The sequence below is a fragment of the Motacilla alba genome, chromosome 1, assembly GCF_015832195.1.
Source record: "Motacilla alba alba isolate MOTALB_02 chromosome 1, Motacilla_alba_V1.0_pri, whole genome shotgun sequence".
NCBI classification, from domain to species: domain Eukaryota; kingdom Metazoa; phylum Chordata; class Aves; order Passeriformes; family Motacillidae; genus Motacilla; species Motacilla alba.
The window spans coordinates 37243857-37270544 of NC_052016.1; the positions used below are offsets into that span (position 1 = coordinate 37243857).

At 39.9% G+C, this 26688-nt stretch overlaps 1 protein-coding gene across 3 annotated transcripts; it reads left to right on the forward strand.

The window, feature by feature from the left end:
• Nucleotides 1-329: 329 nt before the first annotated feature.
• Nucleotides 330-26348, forward strand: LOC119705762 (transient receptor potential cation channel subfamily V member 6-like). Of its 3 annotated transcripts, none has more exons than XM_038148537.1 (15): nucleotides 331-1249; nucleotides 10578-10675; nucleotides 11040-11162; nucleotides 12039-12179; nucleotides 12705-12803; nucleotides 13011-13186; nucleotides 14048-14194; nucleotides 16483-16695; nucleotides 17014-17100; nucleotides 18097-18173; nucleotides 18359-18524; nucleotides 18813-18879; nucleotides 19480-19748; nucleotides 20510-20616; nucleotides 22795-26348. In XM_038148537.1, exons 1-15 carry the CDS (start codon nucleotides 1119-1121, stop codon nucleotides 23066-23068), a joined length of 2175 nt encoding a protein of 724 aa, XP_038004465.1. In that variant the 5' UTR covers nucleotides 331-1118; the 3' UTR covers nucleotides 23069-26348. The 3 variants fall into 3 exon arrangements, with proteins under 3 accessions (XP_038004472.1, XP_038004465.1, XP_038004477.1); XM_038148549.1 differs by lacking the exon at nucleotides 331-1249 and adding an exon at nucleotides 1289-1556; XM_038148544.1 differs by lacking the exon at nucleotides 10578-10675 and having other exon boundaries at nucleotides 330-1249.
• The last annotated feature ends 340 nt before the right edge of the window (nucleotides 26349-26688 follow it).

Here is a 26688-nt window from a genome sequence, read left to right on the forward strand (position 1 = left end):
GGTCCAGGCACCCTAAACAGAATTCTTTACCACTACAGCAGGAGTAGGAATGAAGGGATATTTCTGTTCATTCAAGGTGCAAAAATACTGGGACAAGTCTTTAGGGAAAGAAGATTAGAAACTAGAAGCTTTCTCCTTTCATTTTTATTTGTTACTTTTTGTTTTTTCTTTTCTCCCTCATAGCATCCAGTTTCTTCACAAAAAGAAGGATGTCTCATCTCTTCATTTTCATATTTGGTCTACTGCTTTGCAGACAAATACTCTCTCTGACCCTGAATATGTTTTTCCGTGCCAATATCAAGTTTTTGTTAAAAAAAAAAAAAAAAAAAAAGGTTTTGTTAAATGGAAAATCTCATCCCTTTCCTAAATAAGATTTTTCTGGAAGAAATGAGAAGAAATAATGAGAGTTTGTAGAACATTAAATGAAAATGAAATATATAAAGTTTACACATTAATCTATATAAACTCTTCTTCTAGCTTGAGGAGTAAGGTGATTTTGTTTTACGTGGAGAAGGTGGAGCCTGTAAGGATAATTTCTTTAATGGGATTTGCAGACAGCTGAGGTGGGAGGTGTGTCCTCCTCTCTGCCACCTTCCCAGAGCCTGTGTCTTTAAGGGCACGTTCCCACATGTTCACTCACCTTAAAGGTGTTTTGCCCGACTTGCTCAGCTGTCTATTTCAAAATTGCTTACATGTTGCTTTCCAGAGGAATTCAGAGATACAAAAGGAGGATGATTGCTTCTAAAGCCTAGATTTCAGCATCAAAATAGCAGAAGCCTAGGACCTTGATGCTGTATGAATTCTTCAGTTGCTGTACAGGGTCTTTTTGAGGGGTAGGCTGCTGGCGAGCTACTTCTAAATCAGACACACCTTTGGGTTGGGCTATTTTGGAAACTAAGTAATTGATGAGGCTCAAGGTATGGTCTGCTAGGAACAAGTGATTTTATTGTGTGTTTTTACAAGTACTTTGATCAGCTGATGCAGTTGACTGACAGTCTCCTCTGTAAGTAACTGAGGGCGGAGGAGTGGTGACCTGCAGTGAGCCTTTCCTGACTTTTTCCCAAAGTGGGGATTGCTGGCTTGCCGGCAGCTAGGCAAGAAAGGAAAAGGAACCTGATATGGGGGTACCTTTATTTGGGGAGAGTAATTCCTTCTATTCCCGGATATGGAATGGACTAAGTCAGAAGCTGCAAGGCAAAAAATCCTGGGATAAACATCTGGATGAAATCTATTTACTCCAGCAGAAAAGGTACGGTGCACTTCAGCCTTCTTGTCTTCTCTTTCTTCTGCTGCTCTCCCTGTAGCTGATTCTCACTCTTCCCCCCTAGGCTTTTCTGCCAGTAGATAAACTTTAAACAACCCTGGAGCACTTTTCTCTATCAGATTTCTTCTCTCAAGGTGGAATGCTTCTGGAGTTCCAATCTTATCTGCTTTCACAGGTAGATTTACCAGGTTGAAATTGAATTGCCCTGAGTACTGGACTTCAGTCACAAATTAATAATGTATTCTCTTGTCTTTCCTGCTTCATTGGTAAAGCTCACAGGAAAATCATGAAGGTTTGTTGTTAATTGTTATTATTCTTGTTATTATTATTATTACTATTATTATTATTATTAGGAGTGTGTGTGATGCATAAGCTGCAGTCAGCTGAAATAGTGGTGCTTTTTGTCAGGATTTTGCTTTCTGTCTCTCTGAAGGTTGCTCTTACTGGATAGAGTAGGCTTAATGTTGTTGAACGTTTTGGGGGTCAATCACCTCCTGGGTCAGACTGTGGTTTCTCAGACCTCTGACCTTGGTGTCAACATGTACAGTGACTCCTCTTAGACCTTAGATTATCCAGAAGATTGGCTGTGTCTTCCCATGTGAGCACTGAAGGCTGTTTGTTAGTGCTGTGCAGGGCTGCTCCATCCACACACAGAAATGTGGGACTATTCATGGAAATACAGATGGATCTGGTTTTCATTGTCATTTCTGCATGCACAAATGCTGCAATACTCAAATAACAAATTGCTTCCAGTTGCTTGTAAAATCTCTTTTTTCTTTCCGTGCATAACTCTGAACATCTGTGGAGACAAAAAGGTGACTGTGTGGGACAAAATCTATCTATACATATGTATATGTCCATACATGTATAGAAATATGCAAAGAAGCAGATTAAGAGGGACAAAAGTATACCTTTAGGGAAAGAATTGTATCATTATCCAGCTTCTGACCAAGTAATAAAGCCTGTTCCAGTTTACTTCAGAGCAGTGGGACTTAAATACACTTTAAATGGGAGGGACAATGGGAACAATAGTGTTTCTGTGGAACGCTAAAGTGTTTACATTTTGATGTGTTCATGAAAAGCATCACAGGTAACTGAAAAATAAGTTCTCAGCAGATTCTGTAAGATCCAAATGAGTGCAAAATAGAAGCTTAAATATATTAATATATAAAATTAATTATATTGATTATATACTGATAATTAATAACAATAAGCAATAAATTATAATACAGGTTTTTTAATGATTGTAACATTATCATCATATTTTTAAGTCAAAGAGATGTGGAAGGAAGATCTGATCTCCATCTGACCTCCCACTTGAAGCTGAACTCTTGCCAGCAAGAGATCACATTGCTTAAGCTCTAACTCACTCTTGAAAGCTTCCCAGGACAGAGATTCCACCATATCTTTAGGTAGCTGTTGCAGTGCTGGAGTAACCTCCTAGTGAAAGAGTTTGTTTGTATTTTTTTCCCAAATATTCAACCTGATTTTGATGATATTCCTGTCCCTTGTTTACCATCTGCTGTTGCCAAGAGGGGTTTGGTCCCTTCCTTTTTGTTTTGTCCCTGTCACACAGGCTCCTGTTAGATTTCCACTTCTCTTTGCTTATTGGTCCTCATGAGTCATGTGCTACAGGCCCTTGAACATCTTGTGTGTTGCTACTGATGGAGGAAAACAGAAGAAATATTAGTCATATAAACTCTTCTGCATGAACTTCTCTTAGATCCTTGTAGTGCAATCCCACTGGCCCCGAAGTTAACTTTTCTGTGCTTCTTTATAAAGCTCTCTATAAAACACATGCAGGGTGCGCAGTATTCTCTGTGAAATCAGGGTTGCATGGGGACATGATTGTTCCCTTCCATTTTAGGTCTGTATGTTTCCCACAGCTTTTAACAAACACAAATTAGCCTCCTGCTATTTGGCCACAAATTACGTGGTGCCAATATGTGAAAAATCTTTTGCTAAAGAGGGACAGGACCAGCTCTTCCTCCTATTATCCTACTCTTTCCTTTCTTGTCCCCAGGGATGCTCAGAGTTTGAGGAGAGAGGAAAAAAAAAGAACATTTTGCAGAGGACTGATTTTATTGCTTTTGCATTTTTAGTTACGTACAGATAGAAAAACACAGCAGGAAGACCTTTGGTGACTGGTGTGTGGGAACTACTCTTATGAAACCTCTGCTTTTGTGGAAAAACTGTTGTAAGCCAAAAGGGCTTTTGCTGCGTCCTGTCATTTTGTGGTATAGATCTGCAGTGTTGTGGCTTCAGCTTGAGTTCTTCTTAGTGAAAATGGTGTTGGAATACATACAGTAATTAGCAGTGGTTGAATTCTACTATTGTCTTATTGAAAGCCAGTGGTAAATATGTTGCTGTTTAACTGGCATTCTCTGATCACACACAGAAAGTCTGTAAGAGAAGAACAAAGCTTTTTTTTTTCCTGTCTGACGACTGGTGATAATACCTGAAAACTGATTGTTATGGTAGTTGTCACCTTCCCTGGCATTGATGTTCATTCTGTTTCTTAGTATGTAACAGTCCTTTGAATCTTACTAGCAGTAGATCTCAGCATTATTCACAGAAAGGGGTTAATATTGCACTCTATAATATTTCCTCAGGGGAATCCATGTTCAGAAAATGCAATACAATCTCCTAGAGTTTATTTGGCCTTAATCTTCTGGTTTCTCTCTGTTGAAGACTCTCCTTTTTAAACAGCCTGTAGCTCAATGTGGAGTCCCAGGGACAGTGGTCACATCTCATGTGTCCTCTCTAGAATCATCTTTGGAAGCAAACTCTGGGATCTGCACAGCCTGAAGCCTATGAGCATAATCCCTCAACGTAATTCATAATGATGGAGAACAGAAAGAGGTGAAGAAGAATCACATGTCTGTCACAGTACAATAGATCCTCTAGAAATTATTTTCAGTGCAAGAGTTTCCAAAGAAATGTGAACAAATTCCTCCTAGAATGTGATTTTAGAAAAACCACCCTATGAGAATTGCACTGTTCATAAAAAATAAGCAATATATAAATTAGAACAAGTGAGTACATGGTAACAGTACCTGTAAAACTATAACAATAATGTAGTATTTTTCCTCCTGCTATTGCCTGTATTCACAACTTTGATTGATAAATAGTATAATACACAATTTGCATAACTTGCAGAGAGCTATGGTCATTCCAAAGATGTCACAATAAAACCTTTGGTTTCCAAATTCTTTGGTGGCTCTTTAGTGTCCCAGACATATTAGTGAAGTGCTTGGCTTACCCTGGAAACATATGTGGCACAAATAAAGAAGCAGCTCAGCCTCATGCAGGTAAACTGGTTTGTTTGAGAGTTGTGCAGGGACACAGAGAGCCTTCAGCTTCTACACAAATCTTTCTCAAGCTGGTACTGAATGAGATGTTCCTATAGTTTGGCTGTTCATTTGTCTAAACAACATTACTGAGTTTTCATCCCAATTGAATGTAGGATTACCTTGTCTTAAAATCCACAATGCCTGTCAGTATTAATTGGTTTGTTTGCTCCCAAAAGTGACAGTGAAATAAAGATGCCAGCTTCCAGTTCCAGCACTTCATTTACAGCTTGTTTCAACAACAGTGCTTCTGAGTAGTCAAGATGCAAAGAACAGTTGGCTGCTGCGCATAAAATAAAATCAAAAGCATCAATAGCAGCATTTCATGTCTTTTCTTCTACTGATACACCTTCATCCTAATGAAAGTTTTGAGACTAATAGTGGGAAACAGTCTCCCTACTTTCACAAGTGTAGAGGTCCTCCAGAAGTCATGTTTCCCCAGCAATGCACAGACATGCCCACCCCCAATCTCAGCCTAAGATGCATCTCAGGCTCATAGATTTAGGAAGTTATTTGTAGATTTAGGAAGTTATTTGATTTTCTAAACTTGGCCATAGGTTTCCATATAAAGAAGAAAACATTAAATTTTTGCCCCGAACCACCCCCCCACCCAAAAATTAAAAAGCTATTAGAAAAAATTATTAGACACAGGATGAGGAACACAACCTGGAATAAAACTGTAAGAAAATCACTCTTGAGGAGGAATGGAAGTTTTGATGCAAAATGAAGTCATACATCAGAGAAAAAATTTGTTTTATGACTGCTTCAGTGATAATAAATAACAATTTCTGAACCATTAAAACAGTTCCAGCATGAGATTATTCTTATGATGTTCTCAGATGCAGAATTAGGAAAAAAAATGTTAATGCAAGCAGAATACCCTGCTGGAAATGACTGATCAAGATTTCAATTGCTTTGTGTGGCAGATAGTTAAATATCTGACGGGATAAGATTTCCCTATCAGTTTCTTGTCTAGTAACATTGGCAATTATTAACCTGTTTAATTTATTTCCAGAGAAGCTCTGTTTACTCTCAGCTGAAGGGGCTTTGACATATATGAGCAAGGGGTCCCAGCTGCTGAGTCTTGTTGCTGGTGCTGAAAAAATTTGCTGACCCTGTCGATTGTCTAAGCCCCTGTTATCTGGCTCCTTTTCACTTTGGGCAATTATTCCCTAGCTCCTTCTTTGGCATCTTGCTAGGTGATTGCTTTGATCCTCTTTCAGCTGCTTGGCTTCCTCTGAGCAGCCCTCTGCGCTCCTGAAGGCTCTCTCACATTTACATGCACATGCCAGCAGAAGGAAGGGAGAAGATGAATCTCCTCTGGCAATTTCATGATTAATGCTAGAGCATGGATATTCTGAGCACAACAGGGAAAGAAGAGAAAGCTAATATAATATTCTGATGATTAATTTATAGCTTAGGTTAAAATAACCGCTTTAGAATCCCAGGAACTGACTCTCTACAGGTATGAAGCTTAAACCTGGAAGCAAACTTAAATTAGAGCAAAGAATGGGGAAATTCCATATAGTAAATGATTGAAATTGTAGAATCTGATAAGGGAAGAACAGAAAGAGATGCTTCATTGCTTTTGTGGTGAGTTCAGTCGTGAAATAGAATCTTCAGATTGGTTGTTGTCCAGACAGTTCACATACTTAAAATATTTCCCTGTTCTGAAAGAATAATCATAGCAATCCAAATTCTTCTTTTTATAATGAAATTAAGACTTATTTACTAGTCTGTGCATTCTGTATCTCTCCATAAGTGAAATGAGCAGGCTGCACTCCAAAAGAAGTGCTTAAGAAGCTAAAAGGGTACATATTGCCAGCAGAAAGTGCTTGTGAAATCTTTAACCTTGTTTAGAACTGTTTTACATGACTCCGTCAGTCAGAATCTGACCTACATTTTATCTTCTCTTTGTTTCACAATGGATTTTTGGGTGTTCCTGATTTTGCCCTCACCTATATTGGAAAAATAGCTCCCGGCTTCCCGAGCACCTCATGGAATCACCTGTGAAGAAAACTGGCTGATAGTAAGGCATGACCAAGACTCACTCATGCCTCCACACTGACACATTCCTTAGCTCAGCAAGAACAACCCAGGAGCACATCCAGGTGGATACTCTTGTGGTTCTCCTTGCCCCTCAGAATTACTGGTTTGCTACGGAGCTGAGCTGAACCTAAACTGATCCTGAAAGGCAACATCCAGTCTGCCTAGTGTTACAAACTTCACTTAGCTGGGGAAATCAGGAGCTTAGTATTCCTTGATCCCATAGCTGTTGAAGGGGATGAGCAGCATTAGAAGAGGAGCTTAACTTAGATGTGCTGAATTACTATCTCAGGGTGTCTGGATATGTCTGCTGAATCATTTTCTGAAAGCCAGCCTCACTGTCCAGTGACATAATGGTACTTTCTGGAAGCTAAGCATCTACTGTAGGCAGCTCTGTTAAGAGACTTAAGTTACAGATTTTGCCAGCTGCTGCTTTGACACTCAAAGGGGCCCAAGTAGTAAAATGCAAAACTCTGTGCTGTGTTTGATCTGTCAGGAAGAAAGTTGGTTAAATATGCTGAATTAAATAATTGAAAATGTTTTGAAAGTTCTAAATTCAGGTGACTTAATTTAATTTTTTATATTAGCAAATTTGCTTCCCTTAGTTTTTGACATTTATATGCTCTGTACATTGCTGTAATGTATTAAAAATTAGTTGATAATTAGAACGGTATGTTTTAAATGAGGTTAAAATGTTTCCCCAATTATGAGACAGAAAATTAAATGAGAGTAAAAGCATATGCCAGGAGCATGTAACTCACAAACCTTTGATACTTCACAAGCAGCGTGCCATGGCATTTGCCAGGATTTCTGAGTTCCTCTTCTGGTTTGCTCTTTGGCCCAAGATCTCTGGCATTTTAATCCCAGTTGGAAGTTGCTGCAATAAGAAGAAATGTTTGACAATTTTGCCCTCAGTTTCCAAAAGCTCAGCATAGTATTTTTTAGGTGCCTTCCTTGTAGCAGTATCGTGATTTAATTAGTTGTTTACAAGAACTTTGGTAATTTTTGAGAGAAAGATATTGTGTTTGTGTCCTCCCATGTCATCTCTTGCCCAATCCTTCCTTCTCTCTGAGGTCATTTGAGGGATAAAGGCTTACCCAGTAAAGCATCAACATATTAATTGTAGCATTGTTTATACTATTGAAACCCCACCTCTTTCCCACTTCCTGCCTCTGAAACTTATCTTTTCCAGAACCACAGTCTTTCTTAGCCGAAATAGTGGCAGAGGTGGCAAGCTGACTTCACTAACACTGAATCTTATAAGACTTTTGCTTAGAGTGCCTTTTCATTTAGTTCCTGTTTGTTTGGTCCTAGATGCAATCTCCTCATCAAATCATCTTGTCATTAGTTAGTAATGAAACTGACGCATGAGTAAGCTATAGAAGGAATACTTCCCTAACTAGGAGTGTGAAGGACATATAAAAATATCTCAGAATGGCTCCCTGATTTGTTGAGGATGGTTCTTTTTATCCTGAATGTTTTTATTTCTCCTCTGCTCTTCAGGGGTTTTCTAGTTTAGTTCCTAGTGACTTAGAAAATGGGGTGGTTTTGGTGACAGGAAGTGCTCAATTTGTGGGGTGATAAACCTGATGTTCAGTTATGCTTCGATTACTTGTAGCCCATGTCCATTAATTTACACTTACTCAAATGATTTCTGTATAATTCTGATATTTTTTTTGTTTTGCTTTATTCCCCAAGTTTTCTCAAGTATCTCCAGTGTCTTTCCACTATATAGGAGAGCAGAACTCTCACATTTCAAGTGGATTAAATCCAGATATAACAGCATATAAATTTCTTTTAGATTCAAGATCTTGTTGTTCATAAGATAATAATTTAAAGCAAGAAATACATATTCCTGTAAGGCACAGAATTCGTGTTGCCTGCTTTCCTGTTGTTTTATTGTTGAATTATCCTGTACTTAAGATGTTTGAGTTGTAAGAAAACATTTTTTTGCAATGGGCCGTTTATATTCTCCGTGTCTCTGATGTGGGTTTTATTGTGGCTTATAACAGAGTTATATTCACAGGTAATGTATCCTCACATCAGTGCTTACCACTTAATGCAAAGCACCTATTGCTTTATGTAGGCTTTATCCCCAAAATCTTGTAACTAAATAATGCCAGAATACATGGAACATCACCAGGGGGAAGCATTTACTATATCTGCAGGTGTAAGGTTTGGCTAATGTATTTGTCCCACGTGGGTTTTTGGGAGGAGTGCTTAAGACATCTGTTGCCAGTTGTTAGATTGTAGTAAAGGGATACCAGATAGAGGCTGGTAGAAAAACAAGGGCTGTTGTTATCCTGGTTCATATCAGCTTGAATTTGTTATTTTCTACTGTAATCCTTAGACTTACTTCACATCACACATTGCAGGCTGACCTGGGCCACGCTAGATAATTAAGATCAAATTAAACATGTGTACTAGAAAACAGCAGGGGTGAGATAAAAGCACAAAATTTTAATTTGAACAGAGTTCTAAAACTGACCTTGTCTTGTTGGGAGAGAGGAATGTCTTTCTATTTCATACTGAAAACTCATGAGACATAACTTTTTTCTTTTGGTTTGAGAGTATTTCCTCCCCTTTAATCTTTACCTCCTGAATATGGATACTTATAATTCTTTATTTGTATAAAATCAAGAAATCTAAAAGCCCACCTCAAACCATTTTTTAATTTATGATTTAAAATATGAACCGGAAAATACTCAAGGATAACAGAAATATTTACCTCAGTTTTGGAGATTTTGTTCTTTTTTTTTAATTTTGTGTGGCCAGCTCATGATTTTGAACATTGGCAAGCCTTGTTTGGATGCTGAACAAACACTGCAGACTCTCTTCAGGTACTTATACAAATTGATAGGAACACTGCCTGGAGCCTTCTCTTTTCCAGGCTAAACAGTCACAGTTCTCTCAGCCTTTCCTCATCTGAGAGGATAATTTTTTTATTCTCATGATCATTTTTTGCCTTTTTCTGAACTCTCTCCAGTAGCTCCTTTGTGTTTTGTACTGAAGATCCTAAGACCTGGATACAGGGCTCTAGGTATGGCCCCACCAGGGCTGAGTAGAGGGGGAGGATCACCTCCCTTGACCTGTTGTTTGCTTCCGAAGACCTTGCTGTAGTGAAGTTTGGTGGCTGTACTTATAAATTCTTCACCAAGCCTAAAAGATATGCTCAAATAACCCAGATCCTCATGGAGGACTCGAGGACATGCTTCAGCTATGAGTGAACCACTCTGTCTGGAACTTGTTTGAGCGCATGCACTTTCTCAGCACATGAACATATTTCAGTTCTCAACAATTTCCTCAGTTCTCTCAGCATTAGAGAAAACAGTAGTATAGCTAAGTTGTCAAATTTTTCTCCTTAACTTTGTATATGCAAGAACTACATTTCAGAGCTCAGTCTCTTAATTATAGGAAGTGTTGCTAGAGCAGATGGAATGCTTGTTTTCCCTTTTCTATCCACTATGGGAACAATTCAGACAACAACCTTTTCTTAATTTATTGTGCTGTGTGAAGAAGCAACAGGCCTTTTCTGGCTCCTGAGATAACTACTTGCTGAAGGGCTTCAATGACCCATCCTTCACTATTTCTGTGCCACAAAAAGTGGGATATAAAAACAATAAACATTTTGGTTTAGACAGCTTTCCCTCTGCTGCCACCATATGGCTCAGCACCAGTAAGCCAAGAGATTATGAACTTCAATGTGTTTTTAGAATTGCACTGCTCTGCTTTTTTCTGTTTTTTTTGTTTTTTTCTTCTCTCGGTGCATTCACAGAATACCTCAGATGGTAGATGTGCATTGCTGATTTTGCAGTGAAAATGTTCCAGATACAAACTGTCTCGAGCAAAAGCTGTGCTAGCTCAGGAGAGAGGCACCATGTGTTTGTTCCTTATCAGCCACTTTTTCTTGACTCTAGGATCTGGGAATCCCCACTCCTCCAGGCTGCCAAAGAGAACAACCTTGCTGCCATTAGGAAACTTCTCACTGACGGAACATGCGATATCTATCAGAGAGGTAACTGGATTACTTGAGAAAAATGGTTTTCTGTGGAAGGAAAGAGCTTCCTACAGTGAGCAACTTGTTTGTTAAAACATTTGCATCAGCAGACTTGGATGTCCTAACTCTATGTCAGCAGCTTTGCAACAAAGTGAGTTTTCTGACTTGGTTATGCTCATTCACTTCAGGCCTGAGGTTGGCCGTCACTTACAGACACCTGAAGTTTCTGCTCAGTTTTCAGATTTTGTTGATGTGCAGGAAGAGACTGTGCAGTTGTGTGGCTGTACCAGGCACTACTCAAGGGAGGACATAGCCCTCCTGTAATACCCCACCTCAATGAATCTATTCTCAGTGATTCTCATGCTTGTCCTACTGTTTCTAGGTGCAGTGGGAGAGACTGCCCTTCATGTAGCTGCCATGTACGATAACTTGGAGGCAGCAGTGGCTCTGATGGAAGCAGCTCCTGAGCTTATCAATGAGAGGATGACATCAGAACTTTATGAAGGTAATATCACTGGGAATGAGGGTGGGCAGGATTCCCTGCAGGAAGGGAGAGGAAGTACTACTTGTACTTTTGGGAAACTTAGGCTTATACAGTTCCTGGTTCAATATGTTGCTGAACTGTTACACAGCAAAACCAACATGCAAATGGCTTCTGACCTTTCTTGGAAGGTGGAATTATATTAAACATGTGCAAACATGCAAAGGCCTTAAGCAGGGAATTGCAAGGGATTGGAAAGGGATTGTAAGGATATATACAGTTTGCTTTCTGAGCTACTCATTTATAAAAAAAGGGATATCTGCCTGATCTTCCCTGAAAGGAGAAAAAGTAGTTATTTGGTTGAGAAAATGAGAAATGTGGCCACTGCTTTTGAGGCTAGACTCTTACCCATATTTTTAAAGAATGCTTCTGGTTGAGTACACAGAAATTCCAGTCTGAATCTCAATAAAATAATAATAATGGGGGTTTTTAAATTCTAAAGCCTAGTTTAAAAGATTAGAGGAAGTCTTTGGGAGTTTTGTCTTGACCTTATCTTTATTTCTTATGAAGGAAATCATAGTCAATCTCACAAGTTTCTGTTTGCTTCCCAGGAGAGAGTGACATGTCTTGATTTTCCCTAGGAAAAAATCTAGAAAGTGAACCCTGTTAGAGTTTTTTGGCAATTTGTAAAGTCAGTTTTAATAAATTAATGAAAATATTTACCTAGAATGGAACCTCTGGAAAATCTCTAGCACAGCCCTTTGCACACAACAGGGATAACTTCAAAGCCAATTCCTTCAGCTAATGTCCATCTGCCATGACTGACATGTGAACTGCAGGCTGCTGATCAGCCTGAAGTTGCTTTCTTGAAAGGCAAGGTTTTGTTTCTGTGTCTTGCAGGGCAGACAGCTCTCCACATTGCAGCAGCCAACCAGAACACCATGTTGGTGAAGGCTTTGCTTAAGAGAGGAGCCAACGCCAGCACAGCAAGGGCCACTGGGCACTTCTTCAGGCGCAGTTCCCAGAACCTTTTCTATTTTGGTACAGCCTTAACTTCTCCCCTTGCTGCTATAGGAGGGAACCAGCAGAGTGGTGAGGGGACATGGGGGAGCCTTACTTTAGTCCCCATCTAAAGTGGATAAACAGAGGCTCCTATCTCCAAGTGTCATCAGACACCTTTTAGCAGAGAGTAAGACTTCCTCTGAGCCTGTGAATGTTATGTCAATACAAACAATACACATTTTATAGATTGGCATGTTTGCAAATAAATACATATATAAAAATTGTAATTTAATGTCTTCCTAGCACCAAATTACTTGTCAACCTTCTTATGGAGGTAAACCACTGAAAAGAACATTTCTTCCTTTTAGTGTTGTGTGGGATGGGTCTTCTTTAACCTTTCTGATTAGGATGAGAAGTGGGACAGGAAATTTACAAATTACCTAAAGTAACTCCTCCTTTCATATCCTATGGCTTCATAGCATGGATAGCTTTCCCTCAGCATGCTTCAACCTCTCCTACCTCCTGGATCCCTAATGTTGTTTCTCCCCATTCCTTTCATTTCAGGAGAACATGTTTTATCATTTGCTGCCTGTGTGGGAAATGAGGAAATTGTGCAGCTGCTCATTGAAAATGGAGCTGACATTAAAGCTCAAGATTCTCTGGGTATGTGCTGTGGGGCTCAGTGAATTGCATAGAGTGGATCTGGACGTTTTAATTCAGGCTGTCATCCATGCATGCAAATATTCTTCTCTCACTAGAAACAGCTGTGGGATGAGGGATATGAGGAAAAAAAAAGCCATCAGTCCATTCTCTATCTTTGCACAGGGCTGGGCTATTCCAGAAACTTCATCCTGTCTGCTTCCTTCATAGGTAACACTGTTCTTCACATCCTGGTTCTCCAACCTAATAAGACGTTTGCCTGCCACATGTACAGCCTGATACTTTCCTATGACAGGAACAAAGAGGGACCAGGGTCTCTTGAACTGATTCCTAACAATGAGGGGCTTAGTCCATTCAAACTGGCTGGAGTTGAGGGCAACACTGTGGTGAGTTTGTGTGACACTGGTACCTCTGTTCAAAAGAATGGACACCTTAAAATAACATCATTGAGAGCAAGGGTGTTTGTGCATGTTCTGAGTGGGTAGGAGATACTTAACAAGATTTTTTTTTTCCCAGAAGTCTTATGTAGGTCTCAAAAACCCTTTATAAGAAATTTCTTTATCCTAATGAAAGAAATGAGTGCTTAAAGAACAGATATTTTTCCCCAATTTTTGGACCATTTGAGTTAAACAGGTGTTAACAGACACATTTAACCCAAGTAATTTTTTGAAAGGCTCGCAGAAATTATTGTCTTGTTTATCTAGATTTCATTACTTTAAGTGTGACACATGGGAAACCTCTTCAGGTACCCACAGGCATTTTTTCACAGACAAAATCTTAGAATTTAATGTAAACCCTCATCCTTCCACTCACTGAAAAGTCAAAGTTGGTTAGTGTTTCTTCTGTAGATTCACAAGGGACAGGATCATTTCCCTTGTCACACCTCTTTTCTGATGTCTTGTAGAAGAGTATTAAAACATTTTTTTTCTAATCAACATGTAATTCCATCTGAAGTCTATTGTCAGGAAATATAACTGTGTCAAGTAACTTTAGTAGTTTGATTAGAGTAAAAATAACTCATCCTTTGCGTCAAGCATGAACTAATAATCAAATGGGAATCAGAAAAATTTCTTCCACTTCTTAACCTGCTGTAATTGTTCCCAAGAGATATGAGAACTACAACAGCTACCAAATTCAAGGAAAACACGTAATAGTTGAGGGTTTTGAACAACTGTATTTGTTCTCATTGCAAATACACTATATACTGGGAAGTTTCTGATATCCTTGCCTCCTTCTTTTCTCCTCAGATGTTTCAATACCTTATGCAGAAGCGGAAGCAGAATCTCTGGTCCTTTGGCCCCTTGAGCACCGTGCTGTATGATATCACAGAGATTGACTCCTGGGCTGAAGATCAGTCCTTCCTCGAGCTCATAGTATCCACCAAGAAGAGAGAGGTACTGCACTGCATGCACTCTGTGTGCAGACCATGGTGATTATAGACGGGGAAGAATGATGAGTTTGAAGGTTCAAGCTCACTGATACAATCCATAGAGCAAGAACTTTGTACCATGAGCTGCAGAGGACACATGAAGTATAGGAGTTTATTAATGGTCTGGCTTCATCTGATGCTTTACATACAGTTTCTTCTGAGGTGTGAAAATTGAAGGTTATTGAAAGAACAAACTACAGAAAAAAGTCTTCTCTCAGCAGGCTCAAAGATACGCTAAGAACCTGTAGAGTAGCTCTAGCAAGTATCTTCCTGTACCTGTGATACTGATTAACTCTCACAATATCCCTGTGAGACAGGAGTACATTCAGAAATCCTAAACTGGAGTGCCTTTAAAAACCACTCACTGTTATTATTCCCTTCATTTAATGACAGGTTATGACTCAAAACAAAGTGGGCAAATTATCTCTGCTGTAGGCTCAAAAGCTTGTAAAGGGATTAATAAGACAAAAGTATCTGAGTGTAATGGTGAGCTTTGATAGATCTCCCTAGGACTTTCAAGGTACACAGCCCTATCAGTTGTAATGACCTTAAATAACCCTAACAGGACAGGAAATGAATCAGAAGACACTTCAATTAGCACAGTTCTGCCCATCCTGTATTATTTTCATCTATCAAAATTTTAGTCTAACCTTTCTAACTAAAGTTTGTGCTTCTGGAGAGCTTTGCTGTGGAGCTGCCGTGTCCATAGAGCTCTTATTTGCTTTTCTGTGAAATCCTCTAAATTTCCATGAGTGGGGATACATACAGAAATCCAGGGAGAAGCAGTCCATGTCAAAAAATATAACAGGCTTAGAAGTTGTCCACTTCAGAAGACTAAACCGTAATTCTAAAAAGAAAGCAGAATATTGGGCCTCTCTTATCCCAAAACATTCATATAGTGCATGCAGATCCAAGAATCCTAATTTCAGAAGATAAGATGTCTCCAAATATCAAGAGATATAATGATTTGTTTTCCAGAATCCTCTTGCTTCTATGCAGTTGTAATTTTTTGATGCATAACTGGTAATTCTTTTTTGGAATTGATATGTTTGGCCCAAAATGTTTGCTGTCTCTCTAGAAGAATGCCACGTGTGACCCCATCCCATCATCCCCTCGCAGTTCAATAATGTACTAGAGAAGCACCTTTAGCCCCCAGACAGAAGTAGGTTCCTCTTGTATTAAGGGGAATGCATACACACATAGGTACTAAGATATATTTTCTGATCCTGAAGTGGTTGAAAAGTAAAAAAGTAGATGGCAACTAAGCTACGGGAAGATTATAGTAAGCTTCAAACCTGTATTATCCCTTTGAAAATGACATTTACTCTTCTATGCAAAGAATTTTAGAATACTGACTTCTGCAGAAAACCAGAACACCCATAGGTGGATTCTCTCTCATGCAGTTTTGATCCTTTATGATGTTTCATAGGCCATTCAAGAGTTTTGTTGGAGTCATGTCCATTTATAGAAACATTCCCTGCACTTTGTGCACTCAGCAATTTTTGGCTGACTTAGAGGAAACAGGGCATTGTAGCAAGACAAGAAAAACATCCAGAGTGCATTAAGTAATTTTTCTTTTAAGTAACCCAGTCACAACAATTTGACTCACATTTTCCTCTCACTTACTGCAGTGGTCCCCTAAACAACAGAAAGTAAGTCTAGAAATATTTAATAAAAGTATGTGGCTCAAATTCGTAAGTACACCTGTCTCTCCTACTTGTGCTCTGCCAGTCTTTTAGTATAAGCTGAAGGCTTGGTATAGGCAATTCAGTTAGTTATCACCTAGATAATAAGGCAGAAACTTAAAAGGCAGTATTTTTACATAAGCTGTAGAGTGTCAGACAAGTACAAATATCTTCTAGAAAAAATGTTTCGGTTTTCTTATTTTAAAATGCCTGATACAGAAACTTGTGTTGTTGTCCTAACAGGAATATTCTGTCATCCTCAGTTCTATGTTCCTACACAGAGGACAAATTTATTCCAGTATCTAATATGCTTTTCTTGTATTTCCCATTGGTACTTAACAGCTGTTCTCTGCAGGATATATTTATTTTTTCCGAAGCTTCTTATTGTCAGACTGAGCAAATCCAATGCCCACTAGATCACTCCACTTTTGCAAAGTAAATTCAGTTTCATAATGCTGAATAGGGCAGATGAGAATAGTTTTTTAACACTCTGTCAGGAAAATTTGTGAATGCTGTTTATGAAACAGTGCACTTTTGGCAATTAATTCCTTGTTCCTCTCTTCCTCAGGCACGCCAGATCTTGGACCTAACACCTGTGAAGGAGCTGGTGAGCCTGAAGTGGAACATGTATGGTCGTCCCTATTTCTGTTTCCTGGCCTTATTCTACATCCTCTACATGGTCTGCTTCACCATGTGCTGCGTCTACCGGCCTCTGAAACCCCGCACAGGCAACAGAACCAGCAGCAGGGACAACACAGTCTATGTCCAGAAAATGCTTCAGGTACTGTGACTGTAGGAGTCCGAGCCCCCATTGGGCAATTCCTATCTAACCTACTTAACTGGAAAAGCCAATCCTTGCCCAGTCCTCAGCTGTTGCTGCTGTCCTCCTCCCTTCTTTCAGCCAGCTGACCTTTGTCAGGGAGGAATAGGAGGTGTGCTCTGTTCTCCATTGCTGTGGCTGGGCTGGTTCCTCTGGCATTGCCAGATCTACTCATGTTTATTATAAGTAACAACAGGCTTTCTTCTCCCCCCTCCTCTTTTAAAATTTACTTTCACTTTATTTAAAATTCAATTTTAATTTTCAATAATTTTTTTTCAGGAATCATATGTGGCATATGAGGATGAGCTGAGGCTGGTGGGGGAGCTGATCACAGTCATTGGAGCTGTAGTAATTTTGGTCCTTGAGGTAAGAGAAACAGCTATACAGATTCAAGTTTCATCAAGGCAGATTTTGCTTACTAGGCAAACATGGATTTGTGCTCACTACTTGGTAGGGCTTATTTGCTTAGTCTGAATGCTTCAATATATGTCTATGGCAATACACATTGCCAACAGTATCTATTAGATGAGACAGAGACTGTGGCAATGTCCTGGTAAGACTCCAGGTGCGGAAGAAGCAATTAGAAGGATTGGTCGCACTCTCAAGTACTGTCTGCAGGGTAATCCACAGTTCCTGTAGCACCGTCCATGGTCCAGATAACTCCCAGATGTTGCTTCACCCAGCACCCATAAATATTCCTGTGTTTAGGGGTGCTGGGTGAAGTGGTTTCTGTGCATAAACAGAAAAGTTTGCATTTAATTGGAGATCAGTTACTCTATAGACTTGTAACAGGAGCCTTTCTCAACTACCCCCCACTTGATTTTATTATACTAGCAAATAGAAGATTGAAACTTTTTTGAGAAAACTCAGAAGATGATGACAGGAAGAACTGGAAATAAAACAGGTCTTGTAAACAGCTTTCTGCCTATATGGGGTGCATCAGGCACAGTGTAACCAGCTGGCCAAAGGAAGTGATTGCCCCTCTCTGCTCTGCACTGGTGTGACCTCAGCTTGAGTGCAGTGTGCAGTTTTGATTCTATGGTATGTTCTAGAAGGACAAATCCTTCTTCCTGTGCTTAGTCAGGACTCCGGGGCTAAGGCTACAACCAGCACAGTGTGAATTATAACAAACTCCTTTGATTCCCCAAGAAGGTCTTTTTTGTCTTTGTTACTGAGGCACCTCTCTGTGACAAGTCTCTCAATCTGCCCAAGCATTCTTAGATTTTAAAGTAGCATAGGAATTGATCCATCAAAGGAGATGTGGCTGACCCTAAGAACCTGTGAATATTGGTGGTTGCCGTGACATTTAGTGGTGTTGTGGAAACTGTCTGAGTCCTTAAGTTTACAGGTTGTCTCTCTTAGATTCCAGATATCCTTAGAGTTGGAGCAGCGAAATACTTCGGACAAACAATCCTAGGAGGGCCTTTCCACATAATTGTGTAAGTAGAGAACATAATAAGTCTAATAAATACATTGTCTATCATTTTCCCCACTGCTCTCTTTTGCCAGATAAGTCACTTTCTCCGTTTTTTTAGAGTATTCTTTCTCTGGGTTTATTTCTCTTAATGGCTCGACTAATATTTCCTTTACTGAACTTCTTTTTGCTGTCTCTTCTTCCTTGCAGCATCACATATGCTTGCATGATCCTGGTGACCATGGTGATGCGTCTCACCAGCACAACTGGGGAGGTGGTGCCCATGTCCTTCGCCCTGGTGCTGGGGTGGTGCAACGTCATGTACTTCGCTCGGGGCTTCCAGATGCTAGGACCTTTCACCATCATGATCCAGAAGGTGTGAGACACAAACAAATACAGGTTATCCTGGCACCTCTTTGCAGATGGGGAGAACTGTAAGAATACTTTTTTCCCTCCTCAGGACTATTTGCTTAATTTCACATTCATGTCAAATGGACAGGTTCTTGTCTGCACAGAGCGTTTTAGAACTTTCACATTCTCTTCAGTGCAAAGGTTTCCTTTAGTTCGCTCATGGTCTCAGAATCTGGAGAAAGGTTTACATGGGGTGGCACTGTGCCTTGGTGGAACAGCTGGGCCTCATGGTGGCTCTGTCTTTGCTCTACAGATGATATTTGGAGATCTCATGCGCTTTTGCTGGCTCATGGCTGTGGTGATATTGGGCTTTGCATCAGGTGAGTCTACGAAGAGAAAATAATCATATGTTACCCCTGCCAACTGCTTTGGCAGGAACTAAGAGTGTGTGTTTTGATTGAATCTCTGATCGACTTCTGAATAGCTGGGAAAACTGATGATGATGTTTAGCTTCTGTTTCCTCTGAGCGTGGTCACTTTCCCAGTACTGACTTCAGTTCTCAAACCATGAGTTCGGTTTTCAATTCTTGCTCTTTCCAGGGTAATAGAAACTAGGATAATTCAGATAATTCCATATATTATTAAGTCAACATTTAAGAACATACTGCATTTATGATATTTGTCTATGGAAAATTTGATTAACACACATAGCTTTATTATATCCTTGAGGATGAAAAAAGTCACTACTTTGAGAAATGAATAAATCAAATAAATGAGAAATAAATAATCAAAGTAATTTTGGGTCATTTTATCATGGAGACCAGTGATTCTAATCAGGGATTTGTCCTTGCATAGAAGCACATGCAGGTTCTGCCTAGACCGTTTTTTTGGTCAGAATCTCTTATAGAATTCTGTTATTCCTCCTGGAATGTGATTCCTGTTGTTAAACTCTCTTTTTTACTCCTGATTTCTCTCTTCCAGCTTTTTACATCATCTTCCAGACGGAGAACCCTGAAAACCTTGGGCAGTTCTACAACTATCCCATGTCCTTGTTCACCACTTTTGAGCTGTTCCTCACTATCATTGATGGCCCTGCAAACTATGATGTGGACCTGCCCTTTATGTACAGTGTGGTGTACTTTGCTTTCGCCATCATTGCCACCCTCCTTATGCTCAACTTGTTAATTGCCATGATGGGTGACACCCACTGGAGAGTGGCCCATGAGCAGGATGAGCTCTGGAGAGCCCAGGTAATCTAGTTAAGGTGGGCATTCCTACCTTATTTCAAATAGCAGCTAGAAGCCCATCAGCCTTTCTGTCCATGCTGCGTCTCCCTAGAAGTTTGTTCCCTATGGATGGAATCTCTTGTTAAATAGAATTTAAGTTGCATCTTTTTTTTTTTTTTTTTTTTTTTTTTTTTTTTTGCAAAGCACATTGCTGTGTAACTGAGAGCTAAATTATAATTATAGGGATCGAATGAGTGGTGATAGAACACTAGGTAATGGTTACAGGAAGGCCAGAAATGTCTTTTGATCCACTAAGAGAAGTTGGCCTGACTGTCTTGGTCAAAAGGCAAACACACTCAACCAGTTCTATAGCTAATCAACAGGAAATCCATTTCCTCTGCTTTTCTGTGAGAAAGAAGTCAGAAAATGGTAACATGTGGTCATGTGGCCACAGTGGCAAGTTCTGATGACAATTAAAGTGGGTATAGATACTGTCCTCTTCTCTAGCTTGCAATTAATTACCCTAATCATTTCCATGAGGTATAAAAAGAAAGAAATGGAACAGAGTTTTAAGACCACCATTACTTCTTCATAACATGTCACAGTTAGACCTAAATTAGTGACAGCCTTATTTGAAATGGAGTATAGACTCTATATTGTTTCTTCCTTAAGATGCTGTAATGAAGTACAGTATGGGTCAGTGCTCATGAAACTAATGTTTTTGTAAGTGAGTCTGATTTTTTTTCCTAATTCCTCTGAATGCTTTCCTTTTTCTCATTACAAAGGTTGTTGCTACTACTGTGATGTTGGAACGGAAACTGCCGCGGTGCCTCTGGCCTCGCTCGGGAATCTGTGGGCGGGAGTTCGGGCTGGGGGACCGATGGTATCTCAGGTGAGTTCTCTTGGAGTATGTACATGCCAGGATGCAATGAGAAGAACCCAATGTATGGATGTCAATAAAGAGTCTTTCCAGTGGTCTGGGGGGTGTTAGAAGTGCTGTCCTTACAGAATACAGACCCCAATCTGTTTTCTGTCTGTGACTGATAGATAGACAAGCACTGTCCCCCTCAGAAAGCTCTGCTGTGCATTTCCTTGTGAAATCAGCTGATGCCTTCTCATCCAGTAATCACATTGGACAGACTCCCAGAAACTGCATGCGTTATAAGACCTGAATTTTTCTTTCAAACTTCTTGTACTGAGTATCACTGAACTTCACTGCTGTGCTTGGTTGGCTGTCCCTGTCCCTTGGATACGTGAAATGGCAGAGGCAGAATCAATCTATCAGGCATTCAGCAGCAATGGGCTGGTCTGTGAATGACTCAGAATCAGAATAGGAATAATTAAAGTCAAAATTCCTCTCCTGAGGGAACCCAGTAAATATGTTATACTTTGCAATGACTATGTGTCCTAGTTTAGGGCAAATTTGGGAGAAAATCTACAAAAGGAGGCCCCTTCAGAAAGCAAACCCACACAACCCCTCCCTCCAACCGGTTCGGGAAGGATTCCTCAGAGAGAAGTGGAAAGAACCTGTTTATTTAACAGGCACAGCACCCCCCAGCACACAGAATGAACAATACCAGATGATAACACTCCTTCACCACTCTGAAAAGGATGACAAATTCAGAAAGTCTCTCTTGGGGGGTGGTTGCTCTGTTGTCAGTCCCTCCGACGCTGGAGATGGCTGCTACAAGCCACGAGGTGCAAGCTCTCGGTGTTTCCAGGTCCCAGTCCAGAGCAGGTTCAAGTAGTTCCAAAAAGGGGAGGAAAAAAAAAAAGGAAAAAGGAAAAAAAAGGAAAAAGAAAAAAAAACAGTCCAGGAAAAAAAATTGGACTGCTTAGCTAAACTAGCTAATGAGCAGAAGCAAAAGCAAGAGCGAAGCAGGAGCAAGCAGAAGCCAGAGCAAGAGCAAAGCAAAAAGCCCAGCAAAAAGCAAAAGCCGCACTATGTACTCCCTGTCTCTGTGTCCCGCCAGCCGTGGGGGAGCGGGCTGATAACAAAACCCAAAACAAAACATTCACTCTTCAGAGCCAGTCTTGAAGGCACAGAACATAATATCCACAGGTGGTAAAGGTACAAGTCCAGGATTTCAGCTTAGGCACTGAACTAAAAACCTGTTTGTAGTCTGGATAACACAAAATTCCTCATTATTTCTGATTTTAATCAATATTTATTCCTGGTGAGAAAAGAAATAACTTTTGGGCATTTGCCTTTTCTAACTGTGCCATCTTTTGCTGATGAAGCCAGAAGGGGGAGTGGTGGCTATATGAATCATAGAATCATAGACTCATAGAATATCCTGAATTGGACGGGACCCACAAGGATCATCAGATTCCAACTCCTGGCCCTGCACAGGGCTTTCTGTAGGTTTTGCAGGCAAACTGAGCCTTGTGGATTTTCATATTTAGTGGGCAGAACAAGCAGACCTGAAGTGGTGCAACACTTTCAGTCCAAGTCATGGAATTTACATTGCAAGAGCAATGTCCCATAAATTCACAGGGATAATTAGGAATGCCAATTATTCACTGGATGCTGTGAGAAAAGAGTGCTGTGATTAAGTTCTGTCAAATCACATGGGTGTTCCTTATATGTGTGTGGGATAGTAATTCAGAAGGCAATCTGTAAGTAATGTAGAAGATTGGTGGAAGTGGAGCAGTTAAATGAAAGTTCAGCTAGAGATGAGTGACATCCTGAGGCTAGCAGCCATAGAGTATCAGGGGAGGAAAGTCAAGAACAGAGAAAATAAATTAATACATGCATATATATGAATATATGCATATATCAAGGTCTGCTAATTGCTTACAGCTGGCAAAATGGAAAGGGCAAATCATAACTGGGAAATGACTTAAAGGACAAGAAATCACGGACAGACAAAGGTACTGAAGACAATGATGAGGATGAAGGTCTAGGAGATGACTGTGCTAGCAGCCCCTAGCATCCTGCCTATTATCAGTTTCCTGTGCCAATTTTTCTGGAGTATCTGTGTCAGTAGGCTTGTTTCTTGGAGAGGTTTTGTTGATAAACTGGCACTTTTCTGCTTCATTCAGTTTATATTTTCTAATCCTCTTCCAGAATTGAAGACAGGGTTGATCCCAACAAGCACAAGATGATGCGGTACACAGAGGCATTTAAGGTTCAGGATAGGGATAACTATGACAAAGGTTCAGAAAAGCTGGAAACCAATGGGGACACCTTGTTCAAGAAGGAAATGTCTGCTCTGTCACTGTCACGAAGCACATCCAGAACTAGTTCTCACCGTGGCTGGGAGATACTGAGGCGCAACACCTTCCGCCAGCTCTGTGGAGAGGTCGGTCCTGCTGTGGATGAGGAGGTCTATGATGTCTAAGAAGCCTCTATTTTCACTCCACAATATGTGAAGTGGCCCTTTTGCCATGACAGTTGTCTTCTACAGCTGTTCATACACTCCCATTGTGCCACACACATTCATCAGCCTTGGAGAACTCTGCTGGTGAAGATTTTGTGAGCAGTTCATGACATCTGTGCTATGACAAAAGAATGCAATTTTGTCTCTCCTACTTATAAGCGTCTCTGCAATTGCACTGATATTTGCACCGAGCTGGTGGGCTTGTTGAGCTGTGTTATGCAAATGATCAAAAGAAGCCTGCAGTGGGATTTCATCCATTTACAATGAAGTGATCACAGTAAGCCCTCTTCCAGACTTACATTGAGTATCATCCCCCCCAGGTTCACAAAATTGCAAGGCTCTCATAGCAAAGAATGACTAAAGTTCTGATTTATGATTTGACGCAGAACAGAAAAAAAACCCCAAACTCCCCAAAATCCCACAAATCCTGTAACTGATCTCAGGAATGAAGGTAGTTGTTGACACTGTGATGCTTGAAAAGGACTGTAACTACTCAGCTGGCATTCAGGGCCTGACAGACTTGCCCTCTGAAGAAAGGCAGTCTCCATTAACTGCAATTTCAACATTTCTGGCTTAGCAGGACTGTTTTGGTTTTGGTTTGGTTTGCTTGTTTGGATTTTTTTATTGGTGATGGATGTTATTGTTTGTTTTAATTTTTTGTCACATGAATGCACTTTAAACTTTTGAAAAGATGTGATTGCTATTCCTGGGAGGATTTTAAAGTGGGAACTTCTTTTCCAGTTGAGAGAGTGTATGACCTGGTTAGGTGACTTTCAGCAGTGTGAAATTTCAGCAGAGATATTTATCTCCCAAGTAAGCTAAATCTGGTCTTTTGTTTTTGGTGGAAGAATAGGTTTCTGAACCATAGTTCCCTGACTTACAAATGAGCCATCAAGGTAGTGAGTTCTTACTTAACACAGAAAGAAATGGTGAGGAGTTGCTGGATAGATGCATAAGAGCTATTGCAGAGACAGTTCAGAAACTGGTGCTCTCTCTGTCTCTCTCTGAAAGTCTAAAACCATCCAATGAACAATAAGTCTAAAACTGTCCAATGAACAACTATCAACAGTTCCCTTCCAGGCATGTGCCAGTCTGTCAGTTTATCATCTGCCTCAGGCCACTTTAAGAAAAATGAAGAAATGTTCAGAGAAATGGACAGTCATTTCAGGTTTTTTTTTTTTTGCATTCTCAGGAGTGTGGAGTTTCATTCCAGTAGCAGAAGTTAAGCAGAAAGCAATCCACGGTCTTAACATTTCCTTCCAATGGTACTAGTAACAGCAACTTTGTTCTTTAAGAAATTAAAGATTTTTATCTAGCACTAGACTTTGAGCCAAGTCACCCTGTGATAATCAAAGCAGACAATGAAAAAACTGAATCCAGTGGATTTCTGATTGTATTGAATTATCACTGCAAACCTCTCCTACACCTTCTCACTTGCAGGTGCTGTAATGAGTATCATGATCTTTGCAATCGTGTGTATTTATTTAAATGCCCACTTTCTCTTACTTGAATGCTTTTTTTTTTCTTTTTGTTTGTCTGCCAATGGAAGACAGACAGAAGGATGTCACTCTGGAATTCAATTGTATGCTTGTATGCTTTTGAGTTGACTGATGTTATTGAATTGAAAGTGTTGCCTGGTCTCAGTCACTGAAGTGCTGTCAGTCCTTCCCAAAACCTTTGGCCTTTTCACTGGAGATCTATGGAAACGGGAGCAATGTGGTATGTTAACCAGAACTGTGAAATGTTGCTCTGATTGTAGATTAATTCTATTTCATAGTGAATAGGCAATAGCCAGAAGGGGAGAACTAAGGATTTCCAGGTTCTATCCCTGGCCCCAAATATAGAAGAATTTTTACTAGTTTGAAAACTGCTAAAATACAGTTACAATGGAACCACATACTGTCATTTCTATGAAAGAACTCCCCCTTGTGACAAAATAATGATAAGGATGATAATAAATAATAATAATAATAATGGTAGTTTGAAGTACCAGTTGTGTAGGCCCTGGTTCTGATTTTGCATTCTTCTTCTTTGCTATAAACATTGAGTAATTTGATCTTAGGTATTTAAACAACACTTTGACGTGGCAGGAGGCAGAACATAACTCAGTTACCAGCCCTAGGCATTTTTTTTAATTTTGGTATCTGCTCTCCAAGTGCCTCCTTCCCTAAAATTGCATCCTGTGATACTCAGCTTTCAAACTTCCTGCATAGAACCCCTGCAAACAGCAACATCAGAACTGTGTGATTGATGTTCTGACTTTGGAATTGCCTAATGTAAATAGGATAGAGAATCACAGAATCATAGAAGGAAGGGACCTTTAAAGGTCATGTAGCCCAGAAACTGAGCAGGTACATCTTCAACTGGATCAGGTTGCTCAAAGCCCTGTCCAACCAGACCTTGAATGTTTCCAGAGATGGTGCACCCATCACCTCTGAGGAAAACCTGTTCCAGTATTTCCCCACCTTCATTGTGAAAACATTTCTTACTGGCTCCTATTGGAATTTGACTTCCAATTTCCTAAAATGACTTACATATTTTAAAAAAACCAGAACACTGGAGAAAGACCCCCTTGTGCAAAAGGGGGCAGAATATTTTACCAATAGTAAATTGATTCCCCAGTCTTTTGTTGATGATCGGTGATGCAGACCATTTTTAGAATTATTTTATTTATCTGTAGGATAAATGGCTACAGAAGAAAACTAGAGGTGTGGAAAATTGGCAGATGTAATGGGCACACCAGTTGTTGGGAATATTAAATTTAATATGTAAATGTGGACTACCTACCCTCTTTCATTTGGACATAGATACATGAAATGCACCCGTGTGAATCTCAGGTGGTGAAATAATAGGAGGCACTGGAATAACCTTTGAGCTGTTTCAATGCAATCTGGGTCTGACTCAGCAACAGCAGTGACTGCAGTCACACAGAGGCCAAGCACTTTCACTGTAATATTCTGCATGAATGTGCTGCTTCAAGTTTTGTGCTTTTTGGTGTAGTTATATCCTAAAATTCTGAAACAGTATTGCTGCTCCTTGCTGTTGCAAGGTGTCTTTTCTCTCTCTCCTAACAATATTGCAACGATTTCAAAGCATTCTTCCCCTCTCTGAAAGTGATAACCTCAAACTGTCTTCTGCGTTACTGAAGTTTATGATAATGTGATGAATGAATGTTTTGATCCACTTGCTTGTAGTTAAATGAGATATATTTTGCTGACAATAAAAATATGGAGTGCCTTGACTGCTTCTTTGTGTCTAAAGTAACTATCAGGAGCCAATCTTTGTGTTTGCTTTTCTAGCAGCAATAATAGGCATTAGCTGACCAATTGTTTGTATTGTCACATATGGGTCCACGCTAATTTTTTTTTTTTTTAATTAAATCTGTTGTTCCACAGAAATCCACGTCTGGTATTTCTTTATACAAAGTTTGTATAATGTTCCAAATACTTATTTCTGGCTCAAACTATAAATTGCCAAGGCCCTGTTTTTTAAAGTCATTGAGAGTTTAGTGAAAACTGCAGGGCAGTTTTCTTCAGGGAAGAAGTTGTCCTTTCATGTTCATGGAATGATGTATGTTGGAC